This window comes from Panthera onca, chromosome B4 (assembly GCF_046562875.1).
Source record: "Panthera onca isolate mPanOnc1 chromosome B4, mPanOnc1 haplotype 2, whole genome shotgun sequence".
Lineage (NCBI taxonomy): Eukaryota > Metazoa > Chordata > Mammalia > Carnivora > Felidae > Panthera > Panthera onca.
Window position 1 is genome coordinate 43,854,838 of NC_138345.1, and position 26,688 is coordinate 43,881,525.

Consider the following 26,688-nt stretch of genomic DNA (forward strand, 5'->3'; position numbering starts at 1 on the left):
GACCTTTGGCCATAAGGACAGATGGCCAATATGTGAATGGTGATTAAAGTACCAAGTTTCTTAATACCAATGCTATAGTCACAGGATGTGACAGAAATGGCCACCTATCCACTAAATAACTCATGCTTCCCATTTAGAGTAACATTGTCATAAAAATTTCCCTGGCCAGGCAAAAATCACATTTATCGGGCCCAGCCTTTTAGATCCAAACACAAGCATTACATTAGTGGCTGTGGATGTGCTACATGTAGGTTATGGCTTTTCGAGCAGATGTAGATTTGCCATCTTCTCTTTCCCTTTCCAAGGGACTCCGGTGTCTCACGAGATAGAAGGAGCCTGGGTCCCCCTTGGAAGAAATTGACCCACTAACCAGGGTTACTCAAGCTAAATTGTTATGTGAGCAAGAAATAATCTTTAGTGTGCTTTCTGAAACTCACTTGTCACTACATTACCCTAACTACTACAGCAGGTAAATTAATTTTAGAGATGAAATCCCTCCCTAGCTTTTTTGTTTTAAGGATACACAGTGATCCACAGCTCCTTACATCCAGGTGAGCGAACCCTGGCTCTTTGCTCCCTAGGTCATCCAAATGCTTCCTACACCAAATATAAGGGTGCTGTTTGGACTTCTTTTCATCTTGACAATAACCTAGTGCTGTCACCTTCAACATCTGCTGTGCTTTCAAAACCAGAGCAATAATCTATTCTACCATCGGCCGTTTCAAGTTCAGGTTCTTTCTCATTTCCTTCTTTAACAAGTTCTACTTTGGCTTCAACTTCACAAACTTCTACTTTCTAGATGAAGATGCATCGATTCTATTCCTTAAACCTAAACATAGTTTCCCACTGGTGTGAGAAGTAGTCAATTTCAATTCTTTCACCAGCCTGCTCCTGCCACAAGAGGAGATATTTTGCCTCGGCTTCTCCTGGAGACTGCCTTACCTATCGAAGCATCTCAGACATGCAGGAAGAAGGGACATACAACTCACTCCAGTGGGATAATCCAACACCAAACCCTTACCAGAAACATCTGTCTTCCACCAAATGTTCAGGTAACCAGTTCTGATTATTTAGTCCAAGACTTTGCAGTTTACATTTTGTTTCCTGGCCTACGATGAGCCCAAGGTGATTTTTCTAATGAGATTACTCACGTATGCATCTGATAATGTGCATGATACGCTAACGTTAAAAATGAAGTGATATGGGAGAGTAAGTAAAGGTGCGAAACGAAAAGAGCAATGGCTACGACAAATACGTAACCTATGACAAAAAAGTAACCCTTTTCCCTCTCTCTCGCTGGAAAGACAACGAATTCCCAAATTTGGAAGATTCATGAAAGAAATCATATATTTTTTTATTAGTTTGGTTCCTGCATAAAATACCCTGAAAACCACCTGACAAATACTAGGAAATAAAGAGAAAACATGGGTTGAAAACCTGGCAAAATCTTATCAGTCTGGAGCTGTCTGCTCCAGTGATCAGTGCTGGTATTATTATTTAACATTTGTATTAGCTTCTTATTATTTTGATAATAGATTAACATGGACCGCAGGGTTTAATACAAGACAAATTTGTTATCTTACAGTTCTGAAGGTCAGAAGTCCAAAATTGGTTTCATTGGGCAAGGCATTGGCAAGGGTGCGTTCCTTTAAGGGGCTCTGGGGGAGAATACATCTCATTGTGTCTTCTAGTTTCTAGAGCGGCATTTCTTGCTTTCCTTGGCTCATGGCCTTTTCCTCCATTTTCAAAGCCAGTAGCATTATGTTTTCAAGTGTTTTTCTGCTTCCATTGTCATATAGCACCCTGACTCCCGACCTCCCACTTATAAAGTCCCAGATTAAACAGGATAAAGTCCCCATCCCAAGATCCTTCACTTAGTTTAAAGTCTCATTTACCACAAAAAATATTTACTGGTTCCAGAGAGTAGAACATGGGCATTTGGGGCAGTGGCATTATTCAGCCTACCACATAATCCAAACAAAGATAACTTTTAATTCTTTCTGGCTAGTGTTAAGAATATAGCAAATCATACATTCTTCATTTTTCCTTCCTGAATAGATGCAAAATTACCTGGAAAAAAAAATGTCCCTCAGCCAAAATTTTATGTTTTAAAATTAAGGGATGCCTGGGTGGCTCATTTAGTTAAGTGTCTGACTCTTCATTTCAGCTCAGGTCACGATCTCCCGGTCCATGAGTTTGAGCCCCGTGCCAGGCTCTGTGCTGATGGCTCAGACCCTGGAGCCTGCTTGGGATTCTGTGTCTCCTTCTCTCTCCGCCCCTTCGCGATTCATGCTCCGTTTCTGTCTCTCTCTCTCTCTCAAAAATAAATACACATTAAAAAGAATTATTTGTTTATTAAAAAAATTTTTTTTTACATTTATTTACATTTGAGAGAGAGAGAGAGAGAGCACAAGCCAGGGAGGGGCAGAGAGAGAGAAGGAGACACAGAGTCTGAACAGGCTCCAGGCTCCGAGCTGTGAGCACAGAGCCCGACGTGGGGCTCGAACTCACAAACCGTGAGATCATGACCTGAGCCGAAGTCAGACGCTTAACCGACTGAGCCACCCAGGCGCCCCCCCGCCCCAATTTTTTTTAATAAAAGAAATATTTTTGAACCAATCTTGTTCAAGTGGCACTGGAGAGAGATGAGGATGTTTGCTTTCAAAAATGAAGGCTTACTACCCGGTTTGCTCTAAAAGATTGCTGGAAGAGAAAACTAGAAAACTAGGTAGTAAGATTGTGGCATCATATACCGTTAAGAGAAGTATGTTGTTTAACCTATTGGATTTGACATTTTTCCAAATCTAACTTGCATTTCCAAAAGTTCAGAGTGCTTTTTTCCTGTTACCACAGTCCCCAGGGCTTCAGGGATTCTCTAGTAGGAATGCAAATTCTTTCTTTCACTCGGTCTGCTCTTAGCCCATGTCTTTCGTCTACTTTCTCTAACCCAGTATCATTGGCCCTATTCCTTGCTCAGGAACATGGTGTCTTCTGGTGGTGATTTCATGTATTTTCTGCGTGGGCTCAGTAACAACCTCTGTTTTCCTGGGCATCAAGTGTAAGTACAAAAGGGTATCTTCTAAATAATCTCTCTGTATACATACTACATATACTTTACATATAATTATACATTATAAAAATACATATGTACATATATGCTGCATGTAGCTTTATAGACAATTCTATACATCATTATAAATAAATATCATAGTTTATAAATAGATAAACCAATCAATAAGAAACCTGTAAATGCATATAAGTGATGTAAAATAATGGCTTACTAATTTAAGTTATGGGGCATTTATGTAACTCTCTAACCACTGGGATGCTACTGATAACTTTTAATGCTCATCTGCACGAGTTAATTATTTAACTCAATTCTAATGCCATAGTCTCTTTGGGGAAAATAATGCAAATAATGACTTATATTATGATTCAATTTGTGACTTTTATTAGTATGCCAAAGGATGTAATTTGAAAGATTTCAGTATAATGCTCTTTCTTTTCTAAATATGCATGTATTCTAAATTTAACTTTATGCAGATTATGTTAGTAAGAGCTTTTCACTTTACATGAGGCAAAGTACAAGATAGTAAGCTTAATGCAATCTGAACACTTTATTTGGGCCATAATTAATCACATTTCTTTAGTCCAAATTTTAAGACATGTTTTCGTATCTGGCTAGTGAAATTTTTATAAAATATAATAATTACAGAGCTACAGATTACAAAAAACAAACAAAAAAACAACCAACAACTTGGATTATCACTCATGCTAGCACTAGGAAGTATATATAGAAAGACAGAGATAAAGTTTATTGTCCAGATAATTCCTCCTTTTCATATGCTCTGGAAAAACATTTCTCTATCTAGCAGACTATAGCTGGTGAGAATTATGAGTTCTAGAATGAAGAAGAGACAGGTTCAGATTTGCTTCCACAAAGTACAAGAAACTTGATCTTGTTCATGTTAGCCATGAACTTATTTTCCTGATTGTTCTTAGAAAATTGTTTTAAGAATTACTAGAAGTTCAATAAGTAATTGTTGCCTTGTCTATCACCTCAAAAGAAATTTCACAACAAATGTTAGCACTGCGAAAGCGTTCCTTATCTCACCGTCTACTCTCTCTGGGTATCATATAAAAACGTTATTTAAATCAAATGCAAGTCTATTTTTTTTAGGAAACTCACACTTAAATGTATATTTCTCAAACAGACACACTGGAAATAGATTGAGGAGTTGAAAGAGAACTAACAGATAAGTAAATTAACCTCTAATATTTCAGTTTCTTCTGTAAAACCTGGGCACTTTGAATGGAATATTGTCTAGCTCCATTCTGACCACAGTACAAGCATTCATGCACAGAGTGACACTGGAAGGATACAAAAGTAACTAAAAATGGGGTCAGGAAAGTAAGACAGACGGTGACAACATCAGTGATTGCTGCTTGTTGTTTTTTTAATGCCGTAATCCCATGGATGTAGTCTGTATGAAACAATTTTTTTTTTTAACTCCCAAAACAAAAAATATGGGAAGAAAATACTTCCATGAGGATAAAGGAAAGCTAGCTAGAAAATAAAGTATTTAAAACTTTCAGTAATTTCTGGAAAATGCTTACAACTACAAGTTTTGGCTTTTTTTTGCATTAATAGCTACAAATACCTACTTTTAAAACTTATAAATATCATTATACAAATGTAAAATATTTTTACTAGTGGCTTTTCTTCACGTATAGTGGCTTTTATTTTTTTGCTACCAATATTGCCATTGGCCAAGATCATCTTTTACACTCTCAAAACATTCTTAGGGCTTTTATTAAGTAAAAGCCAGTTACAGAAACAAGAGTTGTGCTAAACAAGAAGTGGTTTGTTTCCTTCAGACTTTCTTAACTTATTGCTGTCCTTCCAGTTATAATCTATAACTTTTATAGCCAGTATATTTTGAGTTGTAAAAATCATGTTTAATGTCTAATAATTATCTCATCTTAATCATGTTCCACTTAATAAAGAATGTTAAATATTCTCTCCATGAAAATTTTCACTGTAAGAAAAAGGCCAATATTAATATTTAAATTATTATATAATATATAATTTAATATACATATTAGAAACAGGGACATGTTTCTGACAAAGAGTAATGAATGAAATCTATATCCTGTTTAAATATGAAGGTAATGCATGGGTTAATTACAAATTTTTTTGTATACCATTAAAAATGCATCCATATATATCTGACAGTAAAATGAGTGGTAAAATTAATCATGTACGTTAATATAAAAGGATACACTGTAGTAATTTAAAGAGGTCTTCTAGAACTGTTGCTATTAACATGGAGATATGGTTACACAATAGTTCCCATGAAATAAGCAGATTTAAAAGTCACTTATGGAAAAATACAGTTTTATAAAAATTATATGTAAAATAGATGGGGTTTTACATGCATATGTGGAAAAAAGTTTTAGTAGATATAAACTAAATGCTAACAACTGCTATTTGAATGGCGGGTTTAAATGTAAGGAGAAGCAGTTTCTTGCTTTCTTCCTACTATTTTGTATTTTCTATTTTTTTCTACCAAATGATTTATGCTAATTTCTATTTTGAAAGCTCTGTAGTGCAAAATATTTTCTAAAACATCAAATTTTTTCATTTGTTTTTACTCTTCTTTTTCATTTTCTTAATTCATCCATTAAGTATATCATACAACATCGTATAATTACAAGATACTTTTATTTGGGGGGCTTTAAAAACATTTGTCTTATATTCCCCCAAATAAATATAGTGTTTAATCTTTATTCCTCACTTGTCGCAAATTGATTACAAGCCCAACACTGTATTTTGCTTCTCATTTGGGGGGGAACAAAAGAGAAGTCTCATTTCCCTTTCTCCAGTTTTATTACAGTTTTATACAGTACAACCTTTTCAGATGGTAATAAACACAGCAGCAATAACCTCAAGAATATGGTTAATCTAGAAAGAGTTCATCGAAATTTAAACTTCTGGAATAATACTTCAAATTCCTAAAAAAATATTATTTTCAATCTCTAAACGTGCCAGATTACTGATAGAATAAAATAAGTAACATCACTGTCCTACTCCCCACTCTGGTTATATCTCGCCTTTTGCTAAGAAGGAACATAATCCAAGCCACTAGCAGCCTAGGTTACTTGAACCACCAATGGACAAGGCATAAACCATCCATTGCATATCTCCCTAGCTCTTGAGCAAAATATAGAAAAGAGGGTAAGAGTCCTAGACCATATTGAGAAAGATTAGCATATGTGTAATAATAGACCCCAAAGTAGAAGAGATAGTTCAATAAAAGTGGTGTTATTTTAAGACCTACTGGATGAATGTTTTCCCAAACTGATCAGAAACATTAAGCCGCGGGTTTCAAGACATTCTATAAAAACCAAACGGCACAAAGAAAAGCAATATCCATGTGAAGAAAACTATTTAATAGACTAGGAATAGATGGGTACTTTATAATATGATTTTAAAAAAGAATTGACCTAAAAAGCCAGTCAGACTTAGAAGGAAAGAACGGCAACAAAAAATAATATAAAAGTAATGTGAAAATGGGAGAAAGGCAGGCTCTGCCGAATATTGAAACAAAATTATAAATATAAAATAATGAAGGCTGTGTGGTTCATTCCGCCGAGAAGCAGGCAGATTGAATGTAACTAAAATAATAGAAATATATTATTCCTATTATTCTATCCTTTCAGCTACAGATGGCAAGTAAAAGAGGATGGGGAGGACAGGCACGTGGGAGGCTCAATAGGTTAAGCATCTGACTTCGGCTAAGATCATTATTTCATGGTTTGTGAGTTCGGGGACCCACAAGGAACTCCGTACTGATGGTGCAGAGCCTGCTTGGGATCCTCTCTTTCTCTCTCTCTCTTAGTCCCTCCCCCACTTATGCATGCAGCACTCTCTCTCTCTCTCAAAATAAATAAACTTAAAAAAAAAAACAAGACAATGGGGAGGGGTTTCATTCAGTAAAGGATATGAGACCACACACAATGTAGCCATCTGGGGGTGAAACGCTGAAGTCATACCTTACAAATTCCAACAAAATAAATTCCAGCTACCAAATATGGAAAAATGAACTATACTTATAAAAGTATAATCTCAAGTGTAAATTTTTTACTAAAAATGACTCAAGAAACAAAACAGATGAACATAGGGGAATAGAAGGAAACAATAAGGTAAAAACAGAGAGGGAGACAAACCACAAGGGACCCTCAAATACAGGGGACAAACTGGGTGTTGGGTGGGGGGATGGGCTAAATGGGTGATGGGCATTAAGGAGGGCACTTGTTGGGATAGGCACTGACTACCAAAGGTAGATGATGAATCGTCAGATTCAACTCCTGACACCGTTGTTACCATATATGTTAACTACCTTGGATTTAAACAAAATCAAAAATTTTAAAAAGCATCTGACATACGTGGGGCAAACTACCAAACGCAAAGTCAAAAGACACACTGGGACAGTGTAACTGCAGCTCGTATCAGGGAAAAGCTCAGTTTACCAAAGTACAAGTGCACTAGCAGAACCCGTTAAACGAGATTGATTTGCCGAAGAAGAGTCACACGGCCCAAAATGCCAGGGCTGACAAATGTACGGTTTACCATAAGAAAAGGGTACAATTTAACGACCACATTAAAGTAAGGATATGTATTACAATGAAGGATCCGGACAGGCCAGGTACGAACAGGTGTCTTGTCCTCCCTCTGTGACTATCCTTTCGGAACACAGTTCTTCTCTTCAGTCAGGAACCACCAATGTATACACAGAATACTTTGGTACCAGGGCACCTCAAATAGAGTCTTGCTTGGGAATTTTTATATTTTGCTGACCGCATAGGCATACTTCTGTAAGGTAACCAGCTTCAACAGCAGACCCTGCTCAGGACCTCCTTGTAACCAGGGGCAAATCATCGGTCATATGGCATCAGTAAAGAATGCCGACAAGCTAGTATAATCTGGCCCCAACATCCTCAGACTGATGATTGCAAAGTGACACTATTAATCAGTATGTCTCATACCTTGTCCAGAGGTCGGTACCAGGCAGAAACTTTACAGACACTGTCAGGCTGATCCCGGGCCTGTTTGAATGAATTCTCAGCACAATAAGCACCTCATATAAAACAGTCAAGGAAAGAGTAGAAACTCAATGAGAAAAATTATAGTTAATTATGTATGTAATTATATATTATATATTATATATAATTATACACTTCATAGAAAAGGAAATACAAATGACATTTATATGTACGAGAAAAAGTTTCGACACCAAAGTAAAAAGGGAAATGCAAAGTCAAATGATATTGAGATACCATGTGCAACAGCATATATGGAGGGTAATTTGGAGATATGTAATACAACTTAAATGTACATAAACTTTGACCAAGCAACTTATCTTAAAAATAGGCTTGCATATGTGTGAAATTATGTATGACTAAGGTTCTTTATTACAGTATTTATTTCTGGAATGCCAAAAGATTACAAACAGTCTAAAAGTCAATAGAAAATGTCTAACATAAATCATGATATATCCAGACAATGGAATTCGATGAGAAAGCTATTTATATACTGATATGGAATTATGTCCAAAATATACTTTATGATTACCTTTCCTTAAAGTTTACTTATTTATTTTGAGACAGAGACAGCATGATTGAAGGAGTGGCAGAGAGAGAGAGAGAGAGAGAGAATCCCAAGCAGGCTCCTTACTGCCAACACAGAGCCCGATGCGAGGCTCAGTCTCATGAACCAGGAGATCATGACCTGAGCTGAAACCAATAGTCAGAGACTCAACTGACTGAGCCACCCAGGTGCCCCCCAAATATATTTTAAGTGGTAAAATAAAAGGTGAAAAACCATATAAACAGATTGCTACCGTCCATACAAAGGGAAGAGAGGGCATTTTATATGCATTTGCTTGTAAAATTCAAGCAAATATATGTGGAAGAGTGAAAAAGAAATTGGTAAAGCTGACTGCTCTTGGGGAGTGAAGTCAGGTGCATGAGGAGACTGGGTGATAAAGTGGCTTTTTGCTCTGTCTCCTTTGAAGTTTTTGATTCTTGAACAGTGTAAATTGTAAACAAAAACTTAATGCGAATTAAAGGCCCAAAGATCATCAGTAACTTGCAGCTGTACTTAGTCTGTATGGAAAAACTAGTTTGCAATAATTTGTTAGCATTTTTTATTAAGAATGATTGTTATTGTTTGAAGTGTTCCAGGTGTCCACTATTGCAATGAAGCAGCAAGAAAAACTCATCCATCAGGAGAGAACAATGTGGAATTTCACACGATGGCAGAAAAACCATAACCTTCAGATGAAATACTGTCAAACCTTGATGCAAAACTCCTTCATTTCAGGTAATTGATATCAAATCAGTTTCCACTGTGCAGATACAAATGCAGGCACCAATCCCTTAAAAGAAAAAGTGACATACATTTTACTCTCAGCAGAACTACAGTCAGAGCTTTAAATTAGGAGGGACATAATTTTGATACACACTTCAGTTCAATCTTATTTATATATTTCCATAGAATGTGGAAAATACTGAGGTCCCATGAAATGCAGATTTAAAAAGCATATAGTTGGGGCGCCTGGGTGGCTCAGTCGGTTAAGCGTCCGACTTCAGCTCAGGTCACGATCTCACAGTCTGTGAGTTCGAGCCCCGCGTCAGGCTCTGGGCTGATGGCTCAGAGCCTGGAGCGTGCTTCCGACTCTGTGTCTCCCTCTCTCTCTGCCCCTCCCCCATTCATGCTGTCTCTCTCTGTCTCAAAAATAAATAAAAACGTTAAAAAAAAAAAAAATTAAAAAAAAAAAAAAGCATATAGTCAAATTTCAAAGGGAAATGTGTAGGATTAGATCAGATTTTTTTTTAAGCAGCATTTGATGTTTTACCCAATCACTCCAATTTGTAAGTGCATCTTTAATTATAGTTCTAAATTCTCCAATATATTTAGTTGAGACATTGCTTTAGATTCAAATTTAGATATCCCTTTGGGCAGAAAAATCATTTTAGAAATCAGAGTATTTATCACAAAAATTATAACAATGCAGGGTTCAACTCTTTTTAAATATTCTATGAAGTTATTTCAGTTTTATCTTTTACATCTCTTACAAGCATTTCTTTTCAAATAGGCTCCACACCTAACATGCGGCTTGAACTCACAACCCTGAAATCAAGAGTCACACTCTACCGACTGAGCCAACCAAGCCGCTCCCCTCTTAAAAGCATTTAAACCTAAAACAGCCTATTTCTATTTGTTTTGTAGTTTGTCAAATATTCTATGGTTACTTAATTGGCATTAATTATCCTTGGAGTGAATACCATTTAAAGAATCACCAATGAGAGAGATCAAAAACCTACTATAGCTCCTTCTGACTAAAATGTAGTCAAATAAATGTTTACAGAATCACTGTGTGCCCCACAGTGTTTTTAAATACATCAAGCTTTTGCAAGCATGAGTCGGGCCCACATCTGAGCCACCAACCTTGAGACAATGACAATATCCATTTTGGAGACCTACAAATCTAACATGTCCTCCAGACTTTCAGCTGCTATTGTCAATGCCACTCAGGCTATAACTTTAACAATAGACAAGACACTGATCAGCATAGATTCTAAATGAAGGATAATGAAAAGCTTTAAAAAACTCAACATTGGATCCATGGAAACTGATAATGAACTATTTGTGACCCTCAGTAGAAGTCCTCTGTCTAGAAACTAGAGTTCTGGAAATGCCAGTGTCTTTCCCTCTATAAAACTGTGCAAGAAACAGTCAAATTCTTGCTTTTCGGTTCCCCTTTTATACTCTTGAGCACACTTTTTTTGTGAATACATTCTTTAAGACAGGGTTCATAAAACCGATTAAACAATATGGCTTACTTGTTAGTTATATCCAAGTTCTGAAATAAGCTTATTGGTCACTTATGTTTTTCTTCAATTTTCCTCACTCACGTTTTTCTAAAATCATTCCTCAAAGTAGAATGAACTGTTTGTTCTCTCCCTTACCTACGAAACACGTTCATGTTTAACTCTCAGAATTTAAACATCAACTTGAAACTTATTACTCAGCTTGCCTAATGGTCCAGTATATTTCCAATTAGATTGGACCAGTGAGGTTAACAGACATGAAACAATAAGCAAACAAATGAAGACATAAATGATGTCAACCTAAAGAAGGGAAATATTTATAAAAATAGAATAATCAGCTCACTTATTATAGAAGAGGAACAATTTGGGGAAAGACATTCCAAAGCTGATTTTAAGTTTAAGAGAGAGAGAGAGAGAGAGAGAGAGAGAGAGAATCCCAAGCAGGCTCAGCACTGTCAGCTTGAAGCTTGACGTGGGGCTCAAACCCACGACCTGAGCCAAAACCAAGAGTTGGTCGCTTAACCAGCTGAGCCACCCAGGCCCCCCAAAGTTAATTTTATCTTAAACTAGTTCTTACAGACCTATTGTAGTTGGAAATAATTATATAAATCTCACTACGGTAAGTACTGCCTCATACGAACCATTTGGTTAAAAGTGCAGTTTCATTGGGGGTGAGACAAGGGGTTCCTTTGGGGAGATGTGTTACTGATATTTTTCTGATAAATTTAACAAAGTATGTTTATATTCAAAGCCCATAACTGCAGCCCTTGTCCAAACAACTGGATTCAGAATGGTGGAAGTTGTTACCATGTCTTTGAAAACTGGAAAATCTGGCACACCAGTAAAGAGGACTGTTTGAAGGAGGGCTCTAATCTTCTACAAATAGACAGTAAAGAGGAAATGGTAAACGCTATCTCGTGGTTTCCTATCATTCTGAAAATACCCTGATACGTTAAAAGAAAGGACTGATTCTAATAAGACAGGATTCCTTAATATTCTACAAAAGTAGTATATTTGTTGTACGTAATAAAGGTCTCAAAGAGACGAAGTGGGAATTGCCAAAGTTTGTTTTCCCTTTAATTAGACAAACAAAACAAAAGCAGGAAGCTATCCAGAAATCAATGAGAATATGTTAGCTGTATGTCCTTTGTTAATCAAAAAGGCGAGGCGGTAAAGGAAATACTATTTTATGACTTGTTGATCCACTCCAAGATGTACGTATATTACAGTTGTGTATGGTTCAGAGTCATCATTTTCAATGCTGTAGGGAAGTATAACAACCAATCACAACTCTGTAATTACCAAGGAAAAGCGGAAGTATAAAAAGGGAAGTGACGTCATGAAATGGAGAGGTCTATGAAAATAAGCATTTGCTAAATGAAATGTTTAGTCTGGTTTATTACCATCTTAAAACAAGTAGTGTTTCCCTGAAGTCATTTTACATATGTATGGAAATATGTATGAAGTAGAATACAGAGTTAACACATTTCTGACCTCATTAAAAATGTATGCTTGCTATATTCAACGATTAGCTAACGTTCAATTATCCAAGAATAATGAGAGAACAATTTAACAATATGTTAAGGACACGCAGTAAACCAAGACAACTTGAACTCACTACAATTATAGGCTTCCACTATTTTTTCTGTGCAAATTTGGTGACAAAAGCTAGTCATGTTTTTTCTAACAGAATACCCCTACAGTTAAGTTGCCTCTGGAATCTTCTAAATTATTTCTCGTATTGAAGTATACTGGGAAAGAATGATCTATGTCAGGTCTATGATGTCAAGGATAGTTCTACTTTTCCTGATTAGTATCACACCTTGTTTTGACATGTATTAACTGCCAAACTCGGAATCTGTTAAGATTATTTTATTACCAGATGCTTATTTTCCTTATAGTCCTTAAGACCCCATCTATCGTACAATAAAAACAAATCTACGAAATGTATCCCTTCTTTTAAAACCATCTCTGTCTTATTCTTTCTCAATTTCCATCTAGGCAAAATGTCACACTTTATATTCCATCATAGTTTGTTGCTGTTTTCCCCCTAGCTCACTGTTGAGGTCTTGTTTCTTCTAGGACTTTATCACTGGCCGCCTGAGGAAGATCAAAAGTGGCTATGATTACTGGGTGGGACTGTCTCAGGACGGTCTCAGCAGATCGTGGCTTTGGCAAGATGGCTCCGCTCCTCCCCCTGACCTGTAAGTGTCTGAGGGAATTGTTACAAGAAAAATTAGAAACCTGAGGGAATTCAGACGTTCCTTTTATTTTATACCTCAGAGTTTTTCCAGAAGACAGAACCAGCAATGATAGCTTCACAGGCTTTTTATTGGAACCAAAGCTGAGGTCATTGAAGGGTAGCTTCATGGCTTCCAAGTTTTCCTCCTTCTCAGTCCTGCTGCCATCACCCGTAGCACATTCACATCAAAATTGGAGACACTGCATGAACAACATTTATCAGTATCATGACATTTCCTGTGGATTGTTTAATGGCTAGAGTACTAAAGGAAAGACATTATGGTGATTATTAAGCGATTTCCATATTAAGGTTTTTAGATAGAACTAGGGAGATTGGTGAACAGGATTAGGTGCCTTAGTATTTTGAGAGTTAAGAGTCGGGAGAGAAATCTTAAGCTAGAGCCAACTTTTCTGTCTCTATTTCTTTTAATGTGAGGCTTTTTGCTATTGTAGTAGCATATTTTTATTGAGGGAAAACAGCTCTGTTACTGAAGAAAGAGGGTGCCATAGGAGGATACCATATTAAAACAAAACAAAGAGCTACCCACCTCACGTTAGGTACCCACAAGACCATCACAGTCAGCCCCATGCCTAAAGTCAGATTCACTGACTTTGCCTCCCCAGGTCACCAGTAAAGACATTCCAATCAACTAACCAGCTTTGCGGATATCTCAAGGACAAGTCCCTGTCTTCCGCTAACTGCAGCATTTGGAAATATTTTATCTGTGAGAAGTATGCATTATGATCCTCTACCTGAACAAAATTGCACTTGAAGAGATCTATTGCAAGAGTGTGCTGATCAGGCCATTGGAAAACCTGCCACAAAATTCCAAAGGGCAAGTGAAGTATGCCTATGTGTGGGCTATGAAACTACCTACCTGGGAGGTAGGTATCAAAACCTATCTCTGCATTTACACTTGGCAATTTCCTTCAATGCTTTCCAGACCTTCATTTGATATAGTGTAAATTGCCAAGAATAAAAGTGACTTCGAGCTACTGAGGACAAAATCCCGAAACGCTGAGAACAAACTGAAGAAAAAACATGTTCTTGTGCTTTTGTTTCCCCCTAATCTAGAGTGACTATAAACTCCACACAAAAATCTATAAGCCCCTGGGGGGATGATGCGTTTCTAGCTGGCTGATTTTTTTTATATATAAATAAATAAATGTAAGCTTTTAAAATCTCTGCCTGCCAGATCTTTCTTTGCATGTTTTCTAGGCTTCCAGGCATTCCACTATTGAATCTGCAGGAGAGTAGGACAGAGATATGGATTTTCATATTAGAAAGAAGACTGACAGCTATCTGCTGCCTGTAAAACAATACCCTTTTAGGATTGCAGAATTCTACTGGACGCTTGCATTACAAGCACTTTATATAAGTAGAAGGAGTAGTTAGGCCGTCAGTACCAGTGCATCTCCAGTAAAGGACAGCTGTGAACTTCCTTCTTTCCTCTCTCTGACTGTCTCTAGTACTCACAAATCAAAGGACTCAGGCTGGGACTCTCAAGGTTAACACTCCAGCATTTTTTTTTTATTTTTAAAATTTCAATTCCGGTATAGTTAACATACACTGTAGTATTAATTTCCGGGGTACAATGTCATGATTCACCAATTCCATACATCACCCTGTGTTCATCATGATAAGTGCATTCCTTAATCCGCATCATCTATTTAACACCCACCCCCCCACTTCCCCTCTGGTAACCATCAGTCTCCTGTCAGTAGTTAAGAGTCTGTTTCTTGGCTTGTCTCTTTTTTTCCCCCTTTGCTCACTTGCTTTGTTTCTTAAATTCCATATATAAGTGAAATTATATAGTATTTGTCTTGCTCTGACTTTCTTATTTCACTTAGCATTATACTCTCTAGCTCCATCCATGTCATTGCAAATGACAAGATTTCATTCCTTTTAATGGCTGAATAATATTCCATTATGTGTGTGTGTGTATGCGTGTGTATGTGTACCACATCTTTATCCATTCATTAATCAATGGACACTTGGGCTGCTTCCATATCTTGTCTATTATAAATAATGCTGCTATAAGCATAGGGGTGCATGTATCCCTTTGAATTAGTGTTTTGTATTTTGGGGGTAAATACCTAGTAGCATGATTACTGGATCATAGGCTAGTTCTATTTTTAACTTTTTGAGGAACCTCCATACTGTTTTCCAAAGTGGCTGCACCAGTGTGCATTCCCACCAACAGTGCAAGAAGGTTCTTTTTGTTCCATATCCTTGCCAATATTTATTGTTTCTTGTGCTTTTGATTTAAGCCATTCTGATAGGTGTAAGGTGACATCTCATGGCAGTTTTGATTTGCATTTCCATGATGACGAGTGATGTTGAGCATCTTTTCATGTCTGCTGGCCATCTGGATGTCTTTTTTGGAGAAGTAACATTCCACTGTAACTGCATCTCTCTGTGCCTCAATTTCTTCATTGTAAAATAGTAATAGGACTTATTTCAAAATATTATTTGAGAATTAAATTATTAATGTATGTTAATTGCTGAAACTATTGCCTTTCCTAGAGTTTGACACTATATCAGTGCTCATTATTATTATCTGGAGTAAATTACTAGTCATCTGTAGGCATCAACTTTATTAATGTAGTCCAGATAAACATGACCCTTTTTCTTGCTCAGGTTACAGGAATATTGAGAAGCTAAAGTATTTTCACAAGGACTAGCTGAGCTACATTAGATTCTCATCTCTCTTTACAATAAAGATACCGCTTAAATAAAGTGAAACAAAATAAATCCACTGAGGCTAGTGGAAATAACTTCAATGAACCTAGAAGTCTATTGTAAAAGGTGACCTCTGAAGGATAAGGTCCTTTAAGGATGGGAAGAGCATGTTTTCATGTTTTGTTTTGTTTTGACTTTTTTAATGTTTATTTATTTTTTGGGTGGGGGGAGGGACAGAGAGAGAGGGAGACAGAAGCAAGCTCCAGGCTCTAAGCCTCTCCAGGGAGAGGGAAGCAAGCTCCAGGCTCTAAGCTGTCATCACAGAGACGACGTGGGGCTTGAACTCACAAACTGTGAGATCATATCTGAGCCGAAGTTGGACTGAGCCACGCAGGCGCCCCTATTTTGTTTTTTTAATTTACCCTTGACCTGGAGTTTAAACGGTGGGCTTTTCAATAACAGGGGTTTTTGTCTAATTTTCTGCTGAACCTGGAAAAGGAAAATAGCACAGAAAACACAGTATGAGTTGAGTCCTGTGTTTGGTTTTCACAGCTGACAGCTGGCAGTTGAATATAATAACCTGGAATAAACGAGAAACAATAACAATTTGACTGTCTCAAGATTCTTCAGAGTATTGTCATGGAACTATGTTTACAGAAAGGATAGGAAGCATTTAATAACTCTGTTAAGAAAAAGTACAATGAAGCCAAAGGCAAACATCCTTCAGCTGATGTCATTCCATCAATATGTGATGCATAATTTACAAGCCAGAATCTTATCTACAGTGCAGCTGGCATAGGACCCTACAAATTTCCTCAGTGGCAATACTGCTTTGCACATAGATATTACGGGTGGAAATTTTTTTTTCTTGCAGATTGCTTTTGGCCCAGAGTATCAAGGTCTTTTTCCAGGCACTGGTAAGGGATTGGGCCTTGGCACAGAGATAACAAGTTTTATATGTTGGTCTCACCAATACTCAGTTGGATATCTTTCATCCATCTCATTGAAATCCAAGTTAGCTTTAAGAAAAAGGAGGAAAGGAAACATAAAACCCTATCCTGTAAATGTAAAGAAGCTTTGTTACAAGCTATGGTTAAAGTACATTAAGCGTATAAAAAGGAAAACATTAGAATAGTAATGTTGATAGAATAATAATATTACCAGATCCTAAAAACTTATTCATACAACGAGCCTTGTAAAAAAGTTATGTACACTGTAAATAAAATAACGATGGTTTTTGCATTCTGTGAAAATGACAAGAATCCCTTTACAAAGTAGTTGATTGAGGAGGGCACCTGTTGGGATGAACACTGGGTGTTGTGTGGAAACCAGTGTGACAATAAATTTCATATTAAAAATAAATAAATAAATAAATAAATAACAAATATTAAGGCCAGACCCAAGGCAATCTACTAGAGTCTTCTACTTATTTCATAAGCGCTTATGTCTCCAATGTAAAAGCTCCCCTTACACTTCTCACTCTTCCTGCTGTTACAGGGCTCATGATCTGTTTCCTGTTGATAAGTTTTAAAAGCGGTTCAATATCCTCAGGAAAAGAAATAACTCATTGTGTACCCTAGGGAACTCAGATCTACCAGGAAAGGCTATGTTCCTCATTTGACTTTTCCTGAAATTTCTTCAGAATTAACTAACCACACAAAAGCCTGGAAGAGAAAAAGTTTTCACGAGCCAAAAATTAATTCACGCGGTGCTGCTTTTTCTGATTATCCATGAAAACATGTCTTAGCAAATCACATTTCCAAGTTCACGTCATGATTATTTCCTTTTTTTTTTTTTTTTTTTTTTGAGAAAAAGAGAGAAAGAGGATTCCAAGCAGGCTCCACTCTCAGCGGGGAGCCTGATGCGGGGCTCGATCTCATTAGCCATGAGACAGTGACCTGAGCTGAAATTGAGAGTCTGATGCTTAACCAACTAAGCCACCCAAGAGCCCCTATTTCCTATTCTTAAGTATTTAAAAAATGGGGAGAAAATGTTGTGCCCTACTATATTTCTGTTCTTTCGAAATATCTGCTCATATTGTGATCAGTGTCGCAAGTTGTGTGATACAGATGATGGGACCGAGGGCAAATATGGAAAGAAATAGGGTTAAGAATAGCAAGAATGTCAAGTAAATGCTATTTTTTCCCTCTTCACTATCTAAAGTGACACTTTCCCTTAGGTTGCAGATTTGAAGGGAGAACACTTTTCAACACCCACTTTCCAGGCAGCTAGTCTCTTTAAAGCAATGGCATTTAAAGAGACACTTGTCATTCAACCCTGACCTAGACTGCAGTTATGTAGGATGCCAGGGGTCAAAACGATGTGTCCCATGTCCCTGTTTTACAACTTAGTCCACAAAATAATTTGACTTTCTCATATTAACCATGTTTTCTTCCTGTGGTCACAAAACTTAAATAACACTTAATTGCTTAACTAAAGTCCTAAACCACATTTCTTGTTATGTGCCTATTTTATTAATTGCATTCATTAAGTATCTGCACTCATCATAAAAAACATTTGGTAAATCTCCACATCTTCCTAATGTAAGTGACTCTCGATAATTTACTAAAGAATACAGATATCCAAAAAGGGTTGCTTATGCTTTTTTGTGGTCCCTTATGTAAAAAAAAAAAATAGGGGTGCCTGGATGGCTCAGTCAGTTGAGCGTCCGACTCTTGGTTTCTGCTCAGGTCATGATCTCATGGTTCATGGGATCCAGCCCTGCTGAGAGCACAAAGCCTGCTTGGGATCCTCTCCCAAGGATCCTTCCTGTCTCTCTGCATCACTCCTGCTCACAGTGTCCCTGTCAAAATAGATAAATAAACTTTAAAAGAAAACACTAAATCCTTTTTTTACGTGTTGTTAATGTCATTTACATTTCATATTGCAATTTAGATTGTAAAACTAATTTCATATTTACCCCAGTTCAGCCAACAACAGCACCACGAGAAAATTACAAACATTTCCACTTCATACTTAATGAAATAAACTTCATGAGGTAAAGTGATTTGCCCAATAATGAATCAGTATAGGGGATCTAAAACATCTCATTTTATGGCCACAGGTGCAATTATTTTTGCACAACACAATAAATCAAGACAAAGTTTGTTCAACGCCGAAGACATTTCCTGACGAATCGACAGAAAATTGAAAAGAAAATTAACTCATAAGTAAGCAATCCACAAGTAGTGATTGCTAAGTAATGCAGTCTTATGAAAATGAATACAGAAATATTCTCTTTATCATGATTGCTAACTTAATATTTTACCATGAGATAGATGCTTACTGAAAATAAAACTAAAACACCCCAGTTTCCACTGCTGACAAATAAAGATTTATAATAGATGATCCTTTCTAGCATGAAACCCTTAGAATTGATTTTTCCATAAACCAACAGTCAGTGGTTGTGATGGTGTTATTTACCATGACTCCTGTTATGATTGTGCATATTGGCTTCCTGAGAAAGGAATGCTTACACAACAAACCAGTGATGTGTGCAAATGTCACAGTCTCTCTTCCCCTTTCCAGAACCTGATTGGATAACTCAACCTATTAAAATTTCCCTGACTTATCTTTAGCCCTGTGTTGATGACCAGCTTGCCTCAAAAGATTTCATCTCAGGAAAGTGCTAAAACCACCTTCTTGAAATCAGTGTGCCTCTCAAAGACTTATCTTCTTCCAGTGATCAAATAATCAGTACTCTTGTACAGTCTCTACAAACTCTCTGTAAGGCACAAACAACCAAAACACAGGTTGCTATCATAGTTTGAAGAACATCTCCACGCTGAAAATTTCCCCAAATCACAAATCTATTCTCAAATCACATACATTTCACATTATTTACATTTATTATTATTAAATCTTCAGTACCTGAAAGGCATAAGCATGGATCAAATGGAAGAAAATAGGAAATGATTAAAGACTCACATGATTAGATTCACATAAAGAGACTGACATTTGCTCTGGTCTTCAATCTCTCTGAAGGGAGGATTGGGGCAGTAACTGGGATACAAAACTGAGCTGAGAATATTTCTTTCTTGGAAGAAATTCCTCAGGAAAGGAGATAATTGTTGGAGTCTTAAGTGAACATGGGGAGGTATGTTCATAAGAAGTTAAGATTCTAATAAAGAGAGTTATCCCAGTGGGAAGCAAGCCCTAGACATGGCAGATGGGGGCTTTATTGAGAGAGTAGGAAGGGAAAAGTACGGACTGAAGCAAACAGAAACAGAAAGAATTAGTTCTGTATTTAAGAACGTTGTATAGAAAATGACTGCTAATTTCTCATGGTCTACTTGACCTTTGGAGTAAAGAATGTTACACACCTTTATTTCCTCTACTTCAGTAAGTTTCTCACTTCTCCAAATATTAAGGAAGACATGGAAAAAGGCAGATGATATTAGATGATGAGAAGGAAGAACGTTGGAAAGCATCTCTAGGTCAAGAAGGTAGATTACAACTTTACGAAAGTCTGCGACTGGTGGGTGGTATGCAGATAGGACTTCTTTGTGACTCATAAACATTTGCATGAACCCAAGCTCAGAAATGCTGGCAATCTTGAGCAGGAAACAGGAAAGTGTTTCTTGTACCTGTCAGAGAAACTGCCTTTCCTCCTTTTTTTCCATTTCCCAATGTCTCGAATATCCTTTGCAATGACCTTGCTTGGCTCAAACCATTTTGCTGCTTTGCTGTACAAACATGGCTCCAATAGGAGAAAAAAAGGAACTGAAACCAAATTATTACAGGTGCCCATAAAGAAATTGACTTTTGTTCTGATCTTCAATTTCCCTGAAGGGAGCTTGACATCACCTTTATAGCGGAAGAGTCAATCACCTCCACGTAATGGCTCAAAGAGGCTAATGGAGACTCTCAAGCTTCACTGCTGCAGCCTTTCTTTCACACGCACACCGCCTCAACTCTTTGCAGTCCTTTGAGAAAGCCTTCCCATTGAGGATGGTCACACAGTCCCTGCTTCTTAGGCTGGTGAAATCTATTATAATCTCCAACCTTGAAGAAAGAAAAAAAAAAAAATTAATTGAATCATAGTTTACTTCTAAAGTGAAATGTTAAATACCCAGAGAGTACATAGGGAGTATTCTTCGCTTGACAAAATTGTAGAATAGACACGCAGAATGAATTTACTGCGAAGACGGGGTCACCAAGCTCTTACTTTCAGCCCCTCAATTTCCATACTCATTCTTAGAAGCATCCGTTCATCTAAAGCAACAAAAGGTGTTTCTAATTAAAACTAGGATGCATGCTACAATCCATCAAATTTATCATATGATTTTACCACCATCTGAGAAATCATCTGTGACTCAGTTTAATTAACTGTAAAATTAAAAAAAAAAAAAATGATTACACTGATTATGTCCTACCTCCTGGGAGAAGATATCCTGTACAATATAAAGAGAAGAAAGGTATCTGTCCGAATGTGGCTTTAAACTGTAATATATTTGGGGATAGGTATTACATTTACCTGTTTCAAAAGATACCATGACAATCCTATCTAAGTGCTCATATAAGTAAAAGTAATTTTTGATAATATTACTCTTACAACGTCAGCAAATCTAGTCTCAGAAACTGTACTTTTAAAGATGTGCTCCCCTGGGTGTTGTATAGAAACCCATTTGACAATAAATTTCATATTAAAAACATTAATTAATTAAATTAAATGAAAAATAAAATTAAATAAATAAATAAATATGCGCTCCCTATTACACTACCCAGAAAGCCAAGAAATCTGAGGTCTTATATTGTCTCTGGGTATTGATAACTCCAAGGGACTTCAGGCCCTGAGATAAACACTCTGAAAGCATCCAGACGGGGAACTGCCCCCACTGTTTCACTAACAGTTTGTAGGTCTCCTTCACAGGTTTATAAGCCATTGGAAAGCAAGCACTACGTTTTATTTTTGAACGTCTTGGTCCATCCTCTTACAAACTCCGCACCCAGTGCGAAGCAGATGTTCGACTAATGCTGATTGAACCCAATTGTTGGACCCTGTGACGCAAGCAAACCCTCTCTATTAAATGCTTTTCCCACAAAATGTTCTGAAGGCTTACAGTTCAGAGGAGTACGGGGTTCCATCGGTCCATAGCCACGCCTGTCCGCTGCCATTGCGGGATAGCCCTGTCCAATAAGAGTAGAAAAACTCAGAGTAGCTCTGAGGCATGGCAAACTCCTGTGAAAGGCACACAAGAAAATCTTTAGCTTTAGAGATGTTACACCCTATACACACAGAGATGTGTAGGGCCAGCCAACACTTTTAATACAAGAACAACACATGAGTCCTGCCCCACATAGGTGATAGTGCCCTTGAGAGAAAAAGTGTCTGCGGGGAGGTCAATTTGGCCAAGTTAAAGAATTGATCTTGTCTTAATAATTATGGAATGTATACTGATATTCTGAAACCATGAATCGCATCAACCAAGATTTATAAACGACCCATTATTTGCAAGTCACAAATACTAAGGTTTATATAAAAAAACGAGAGGCAGATTTACAAAGAGATGGGGAGTAATTCTGGGAAATGGAAGAATATGGAAGGACAAGTGTAAACATGGGAAAAATAACCTTTATACAGGGACTGACCTGGAAGGAGAAAAGACTAATGAATATAATTTAATGCAAAAAGATGTAAGAGAAAATCTGGAAGGATGATTTATGTCTCAGACAAGGAAGGGCAGAGAAATTTTTCCTATATGTGTGTCTATTTATATTTTTGTATAGTATTTATATATACATATATACTCATATATATAATTTCTTCCCTAATATCTATATTGAAAATTTTTTATTTTTTTTAACATTTATTTATTATTGAGAAACAGAGAGAGACAGAGCATGAGCATGGGAAGGGGCAGAGAGGGAGACACAGAATCTGAAGCAGGCTCCAGGCTCTGAGCCGTCAGCACAGAGCCCAATGTGGGGCTCAAACTCACAAATCGCAAGATCATGACCTGAGCCGAAGTCAGACGCTCAACCAACTGAGCTACCCAGGCGCCCCTATACTGAAATGTTTTTAAGTTATTCACTTCCTTCTATCTAGTCTCACTCTTGATAACATAGAAATTATATAAATTTGTGATAATTATCCATTTTTATGTCCTTCTTTTCCACCATATTATGAGTTCCTTAAGGACACACACATTTTTTTATGTCTTCAACCCTTCAGTTAGTTAATGGCACATGTTTGTTCAAGAAAAGATTATTGGCAGTGTATGTGAAACTATCACTAAGTAATAGTCATCGAGTAGGCCTATCAAAAGAAGTGTAGTTGAAATACTTCCGACTGAAGAGTAGATCCCTCAAATTAAAAGTTCTGAATATAAATCACATGGAAATGATTTAAATATATACAAGGATATGAAGCATGAGAGAAAATCACTGTATAACTTCCACGATATTCCCTACCATTATATATAACGCAGTTCAATTATATACCTGAGTCCTCAGTATGTATGAGAGGTGGGGGAAACAAAGAGAATAAGAAAAATTAGATGGGCTTATGGTACGACACATTGTCTTAGTCAAATAAAGTTACCTCCCTTTCTGCCTAAATTGAGCTGTCAAGAAAGGATACAAATATTATTTTAGTGGATAAGAGACAGTGCAGAGTTCTATTCATCACAGATTTCAGAAAGTAGGTAGGAATTCGGATGTAACCAGAGGGATGTTAAGCGTTTGCATAGTGAGGTGGCCTTTTATTTCAATTAAATAATCCTTTGTGGATAAACTACTTACTCTGGGCCGAGACCTCCGCTAAAACAATGATAAATACATAACGGCCACACTGCTTGAGGGACTAAATCCAAAGGCAACGATAAATATTTTTTTAAGGTGGCGACAATTACGTGATTTTTAGAGTTTATTTTAACCGCATATACTTAATATATGTCAATTTATAATTTCACTTTCATATTTGCCTTGACCAGTCTATGTTAGGTTATAAACTTCTGGAAAGCAAGATATTTATCTGCAAACTCTAGTAATGATTTACTTAATGAAATATTTTTAATGAAAGGCCTTGTCCCTTTATAACAGAAGGACAGGAAGGACTATTTTCATCTTTCTGACACTGCCTCCATATTGTGCCCTTCCTGCCCACATCCAAGGAGGTGAGGCACAAAAACAGGTTTTAATTTGATTCCTGACTGGTGGAGATTTTGAAGCGCCTCCTCTCGTGGTTCTAAGGCATGGGTTTCTGTGGAGAACAGAAAATGCCTTCTTCCATAACCCAGGGAATCACTCGACACAACAGGAGTAAGACTTAGGCCTTGATGGCAGTTAAGTGTGAGACTCTGTGAGCATTGACTCCTTAGATTCTTCTTATAAGGCGCTTTGAAAGATCTCCTTTTGCGAACAATTCACGCACTGACTAAGCCTCAGGATCTTACCAGCACTTCCTGCGTGTTTATCTTCAGCATGGTGGCGTTCTCTGCAATGCAGAAATATTCACAGCCTTGCCAACTCTTGCTGTCTCTACAGAATCGGTAGCATTTGTCCCCATGCCATTTCCATTTTTCTGGACAAGGGCTGCATCTGTGTTCTTGGAAAGAAACCAATTTTGATACGTTATTTTTCTATCCAGGTCTACCTTCTTTCCTTTCCTGAAGTTATAATAGTACGTGATGACTCAAGAGAGAATTGATGCCCTTTCTCTTATTTAGTTGCCCAGGTAATGATAACTACAAATGTTTACCGAACACTCTCTATGTGCCATGAGTTGTTACTGGTACTGAATATACAGTGCAATTTGAAAATATCCAGTGAAAATTGAAACAGGGGCGCCTGGGTGGCTCAGTCGCTTAAGCATCCAACTTCGCCTCAAGTCATGATCTCCCGGGGCCGTGAGTTCGAGCCCCGCGTTGGGCTCCGTGCTGACAGCTCAGAGCCTGGAGCTTGCCTCCGATTCTGTCTCCCTCTCTCTCTGCCCCTCCCCTGCTTGTGCTCTCTCTGTCTCTCTCTCTGTCTCCCTCTCTCGCTCTCAAAAATAAATAAACGTTAAAAAAAAAAACTAAAAAAAAAAAAAAAATGAAAACAGACACTACCTGCTTTCATGGAGTTTGGAACCTAGCAATGAATGATTGGAACTTCCTTGCTTCTTGCCATATGTAACAGAGAATATTCAGTTTCATAAAGAGCTTTTCATTATGCATGGTATTTAAGAAACAACTGAAGCTTCCGTACTTTTCTTCCTCAAAATTCTCTTGAATAATTGTAAAAAAAAAAATTTTTTTTTTCATAGAGAGAGAGCATGTGCATATGCACGTGTTCAAGCAGGAAAGGGGCAGAGGGAGGGAGACAATTCCAGTCAGGTTCCATGCCCTGCACAGAGCCCCACGAGGGGCTCAGCCTCATGACCATGAGATCATGACCTGAGCTGAAATCAAGACTCCATGCTTAACCAACTGAGCCAACCAGGCACCCAAAGGCTTTTTTTAAAATGCAATATATACCAATAAGATATGGACTCTTTTCTCATTCTAAAAAAAGTCAATAAAATTTAAGAAAAAAAAAGCATAAGTACTAAGCAAAGTATGAATTCAAAGGGTAAATCTCCCTGAAAGCCATGGTTTTAACACTGGTGAGGGTACATGGCCTTGGGCTTTTGAGAACAGATATTTGTAACCACAGTCCTTAGGGAGGTATGGGAACTCAATCATTCCATAAAAATATATCTATTTTAAAAACAACCCAGTGTCAAAATGTTAACATGTTACAATGTAAATGGTCAATATGCTAATGGGTATGATGTTATTGTTTGTATTTTTTTGTGTGTGTGTATGTGAAATATTTCTTAAGGTAAAACGAAGTTTTAAATAAGTAAATAATTTGGGAGATTTTTCGTAAGTTAGTTGATATTTCTGGCCCAGACTTTATAGCAAACTACTTACTCAGCTCTCCACTTGGATATCCACATGATACTTCAAATTCAACAGGCCCAAAACAGTGTTCTTTTGGTTTCTAACCTTCCCCCTCATAACTACAGAATTCTGCCCCATCTCACTTGATCACATCTCCCCTAATTGCGTTGTCCAAAATCTCTGGAGGTATCCTTGACTCCTTTATTTCTCTCACCTCCCATTTTATTCCATCCTTCATTCATCTCCACTAATAACATCCTAGTTTGAGGAACCATCATCGCTCTCCTGGATGATTGCAAAAGCCATTTCTGATGTCATTTCTCTGTTTTCACTCTTCCTTCCTCCAGTCTATTTGCAGAGTTAGCCTTTAAAACTCATGTCAAATATATATTTCCTCGGCCGGAGATGCTGCAGTGGATCCTTATTTTGCCCAAAATAGAAGCCAAATCCCTTACCATGTCACCTAACGCCATAAATAATCACTATTAGTTCTCCACTCCCTCACTCTGCCCTAGGCACACAGGCTCCTTATTATTCCCTGAACAGGCAGTTGTATTCACTTGAGGGCTCCTGCACTTCTTGTTCTGGTTCTTTCCAGAACCTCCTTGGCTGGTTCTTTCCCCATATTATCTACATGGCTAACTCCCCCAACTCTTCAAATCTTGCTCCTCACCTTAATTAGGAATTTATGGTCTCCCTACTTTAATTAGCAACCCACTATCCCTAAATGCCTGATGCCTCATGCCTTATCTACTTTATTTTCCATAGGATTGATTACCTTCTTATAGATTATGTTTAGTTTGACCAACCCTTTCCTGTGTACCTGAAACCTGAGCTTTCCCAAAATGTGGGACTTTCAATACTAAAGCTGGAAAAGTTTCCAGCACACTGGAACAAGTTGATCATCTTATTTTATGTTTTTAAGTCTATTTATTACCACCACCCCAATAGAGCAAGAGGTCTATGAGGGCAGAAATCTGTGTATACGTTGCATGGCATGCA

The 26,688-nt window shown here is 37.4% G+C and overlaps 2 protein-coding genes across 7 annotated transcripts in view; one reads left to right on the top strand and one right to left on the bottom strand.

Moving 5' to 3' along the window:
• The first annotated feature begins 932 nt into the window (after positions 1-932).
• On the top strand, positions 933-13,884 carry CLEC9A (C-type lectin domain containing 9A). Its single transcript, XM_060658406.3, has 6 exons — positions 933-1,052; positions 2,978-3,058; positions 9,239-9,385; positions 11,648-11,799; positions 12,979-13,100; positions 13,762-13,884. The coding sequence occupies exons 1-6, from the start codon at positions 962-964 to the stop codon at positions 13,880-13,882; spliced, it is 714 nt and encodes a 237-aa protein (XP_060514389.1). The 5' UTR covers positions 933-961; the 3' UTR covers positions 13,883-13,884.
• Positions 9,353-26,688, bottom strand: part of CLEC1A (C-type lectin domain family 1 member A) — a 33,341-nt gene continuing 16,005 nt past the window's right edge. For 2 of the 6 annotated variants that reach the window (XM_060658413.3, XM_060658416.3), the window contains 3 exons: positions 24,217-24,368; positions 21,883-22,001; positions 17,597-20,824 (listed from right to left, as the gene is read on the bottom strand). In XM_060658413.3, coding sequence (XP_060514396.1) covers positions 20,674-20,824; positions 21,883-22,001; positions 24,217-24,368 — 422 coding nt within the window. In that variant the 3' untranslated portion in view covers positions 17,597-20,673. Of the gene's footprint in view, positions 9,441-13,174; positions 13,339-14,632; positions 16,310-17,596; positions 20,825-21,882; positions 22,002-24,216; positions 24,369-26,688 lie in introns of those variants that run through there. The other 4 variants (XR_013556867.2, XR_009617452.3, XR_009617455.3 and 1 more) reach the window with 4 other exon arrangements.

Bases quoted from the DNA above. Each gene is read 5' to 3' on its own strand.
- CLEC9A (XM_060658406.3), top strand. From the start codon at position 962: ATGCAGGAAGAAGGGACATACAACTCACTCCAGTGGGATAATCCAACA. The intron at 9,386-11,647 runs GTAATTGATATC...TTATATTCAAAG, and splicing joins GCAAAACTCCTTCATTTCAG to CCCATAACTGCAGCCCTTGT. The intron at 11,800-12,978 runs GTAAACGCTATC...TGTTTCTTCTAG, and splicing joins TAGACAGTAAAGAGGAAATG to GACTTTATCACTGGCCGCCT.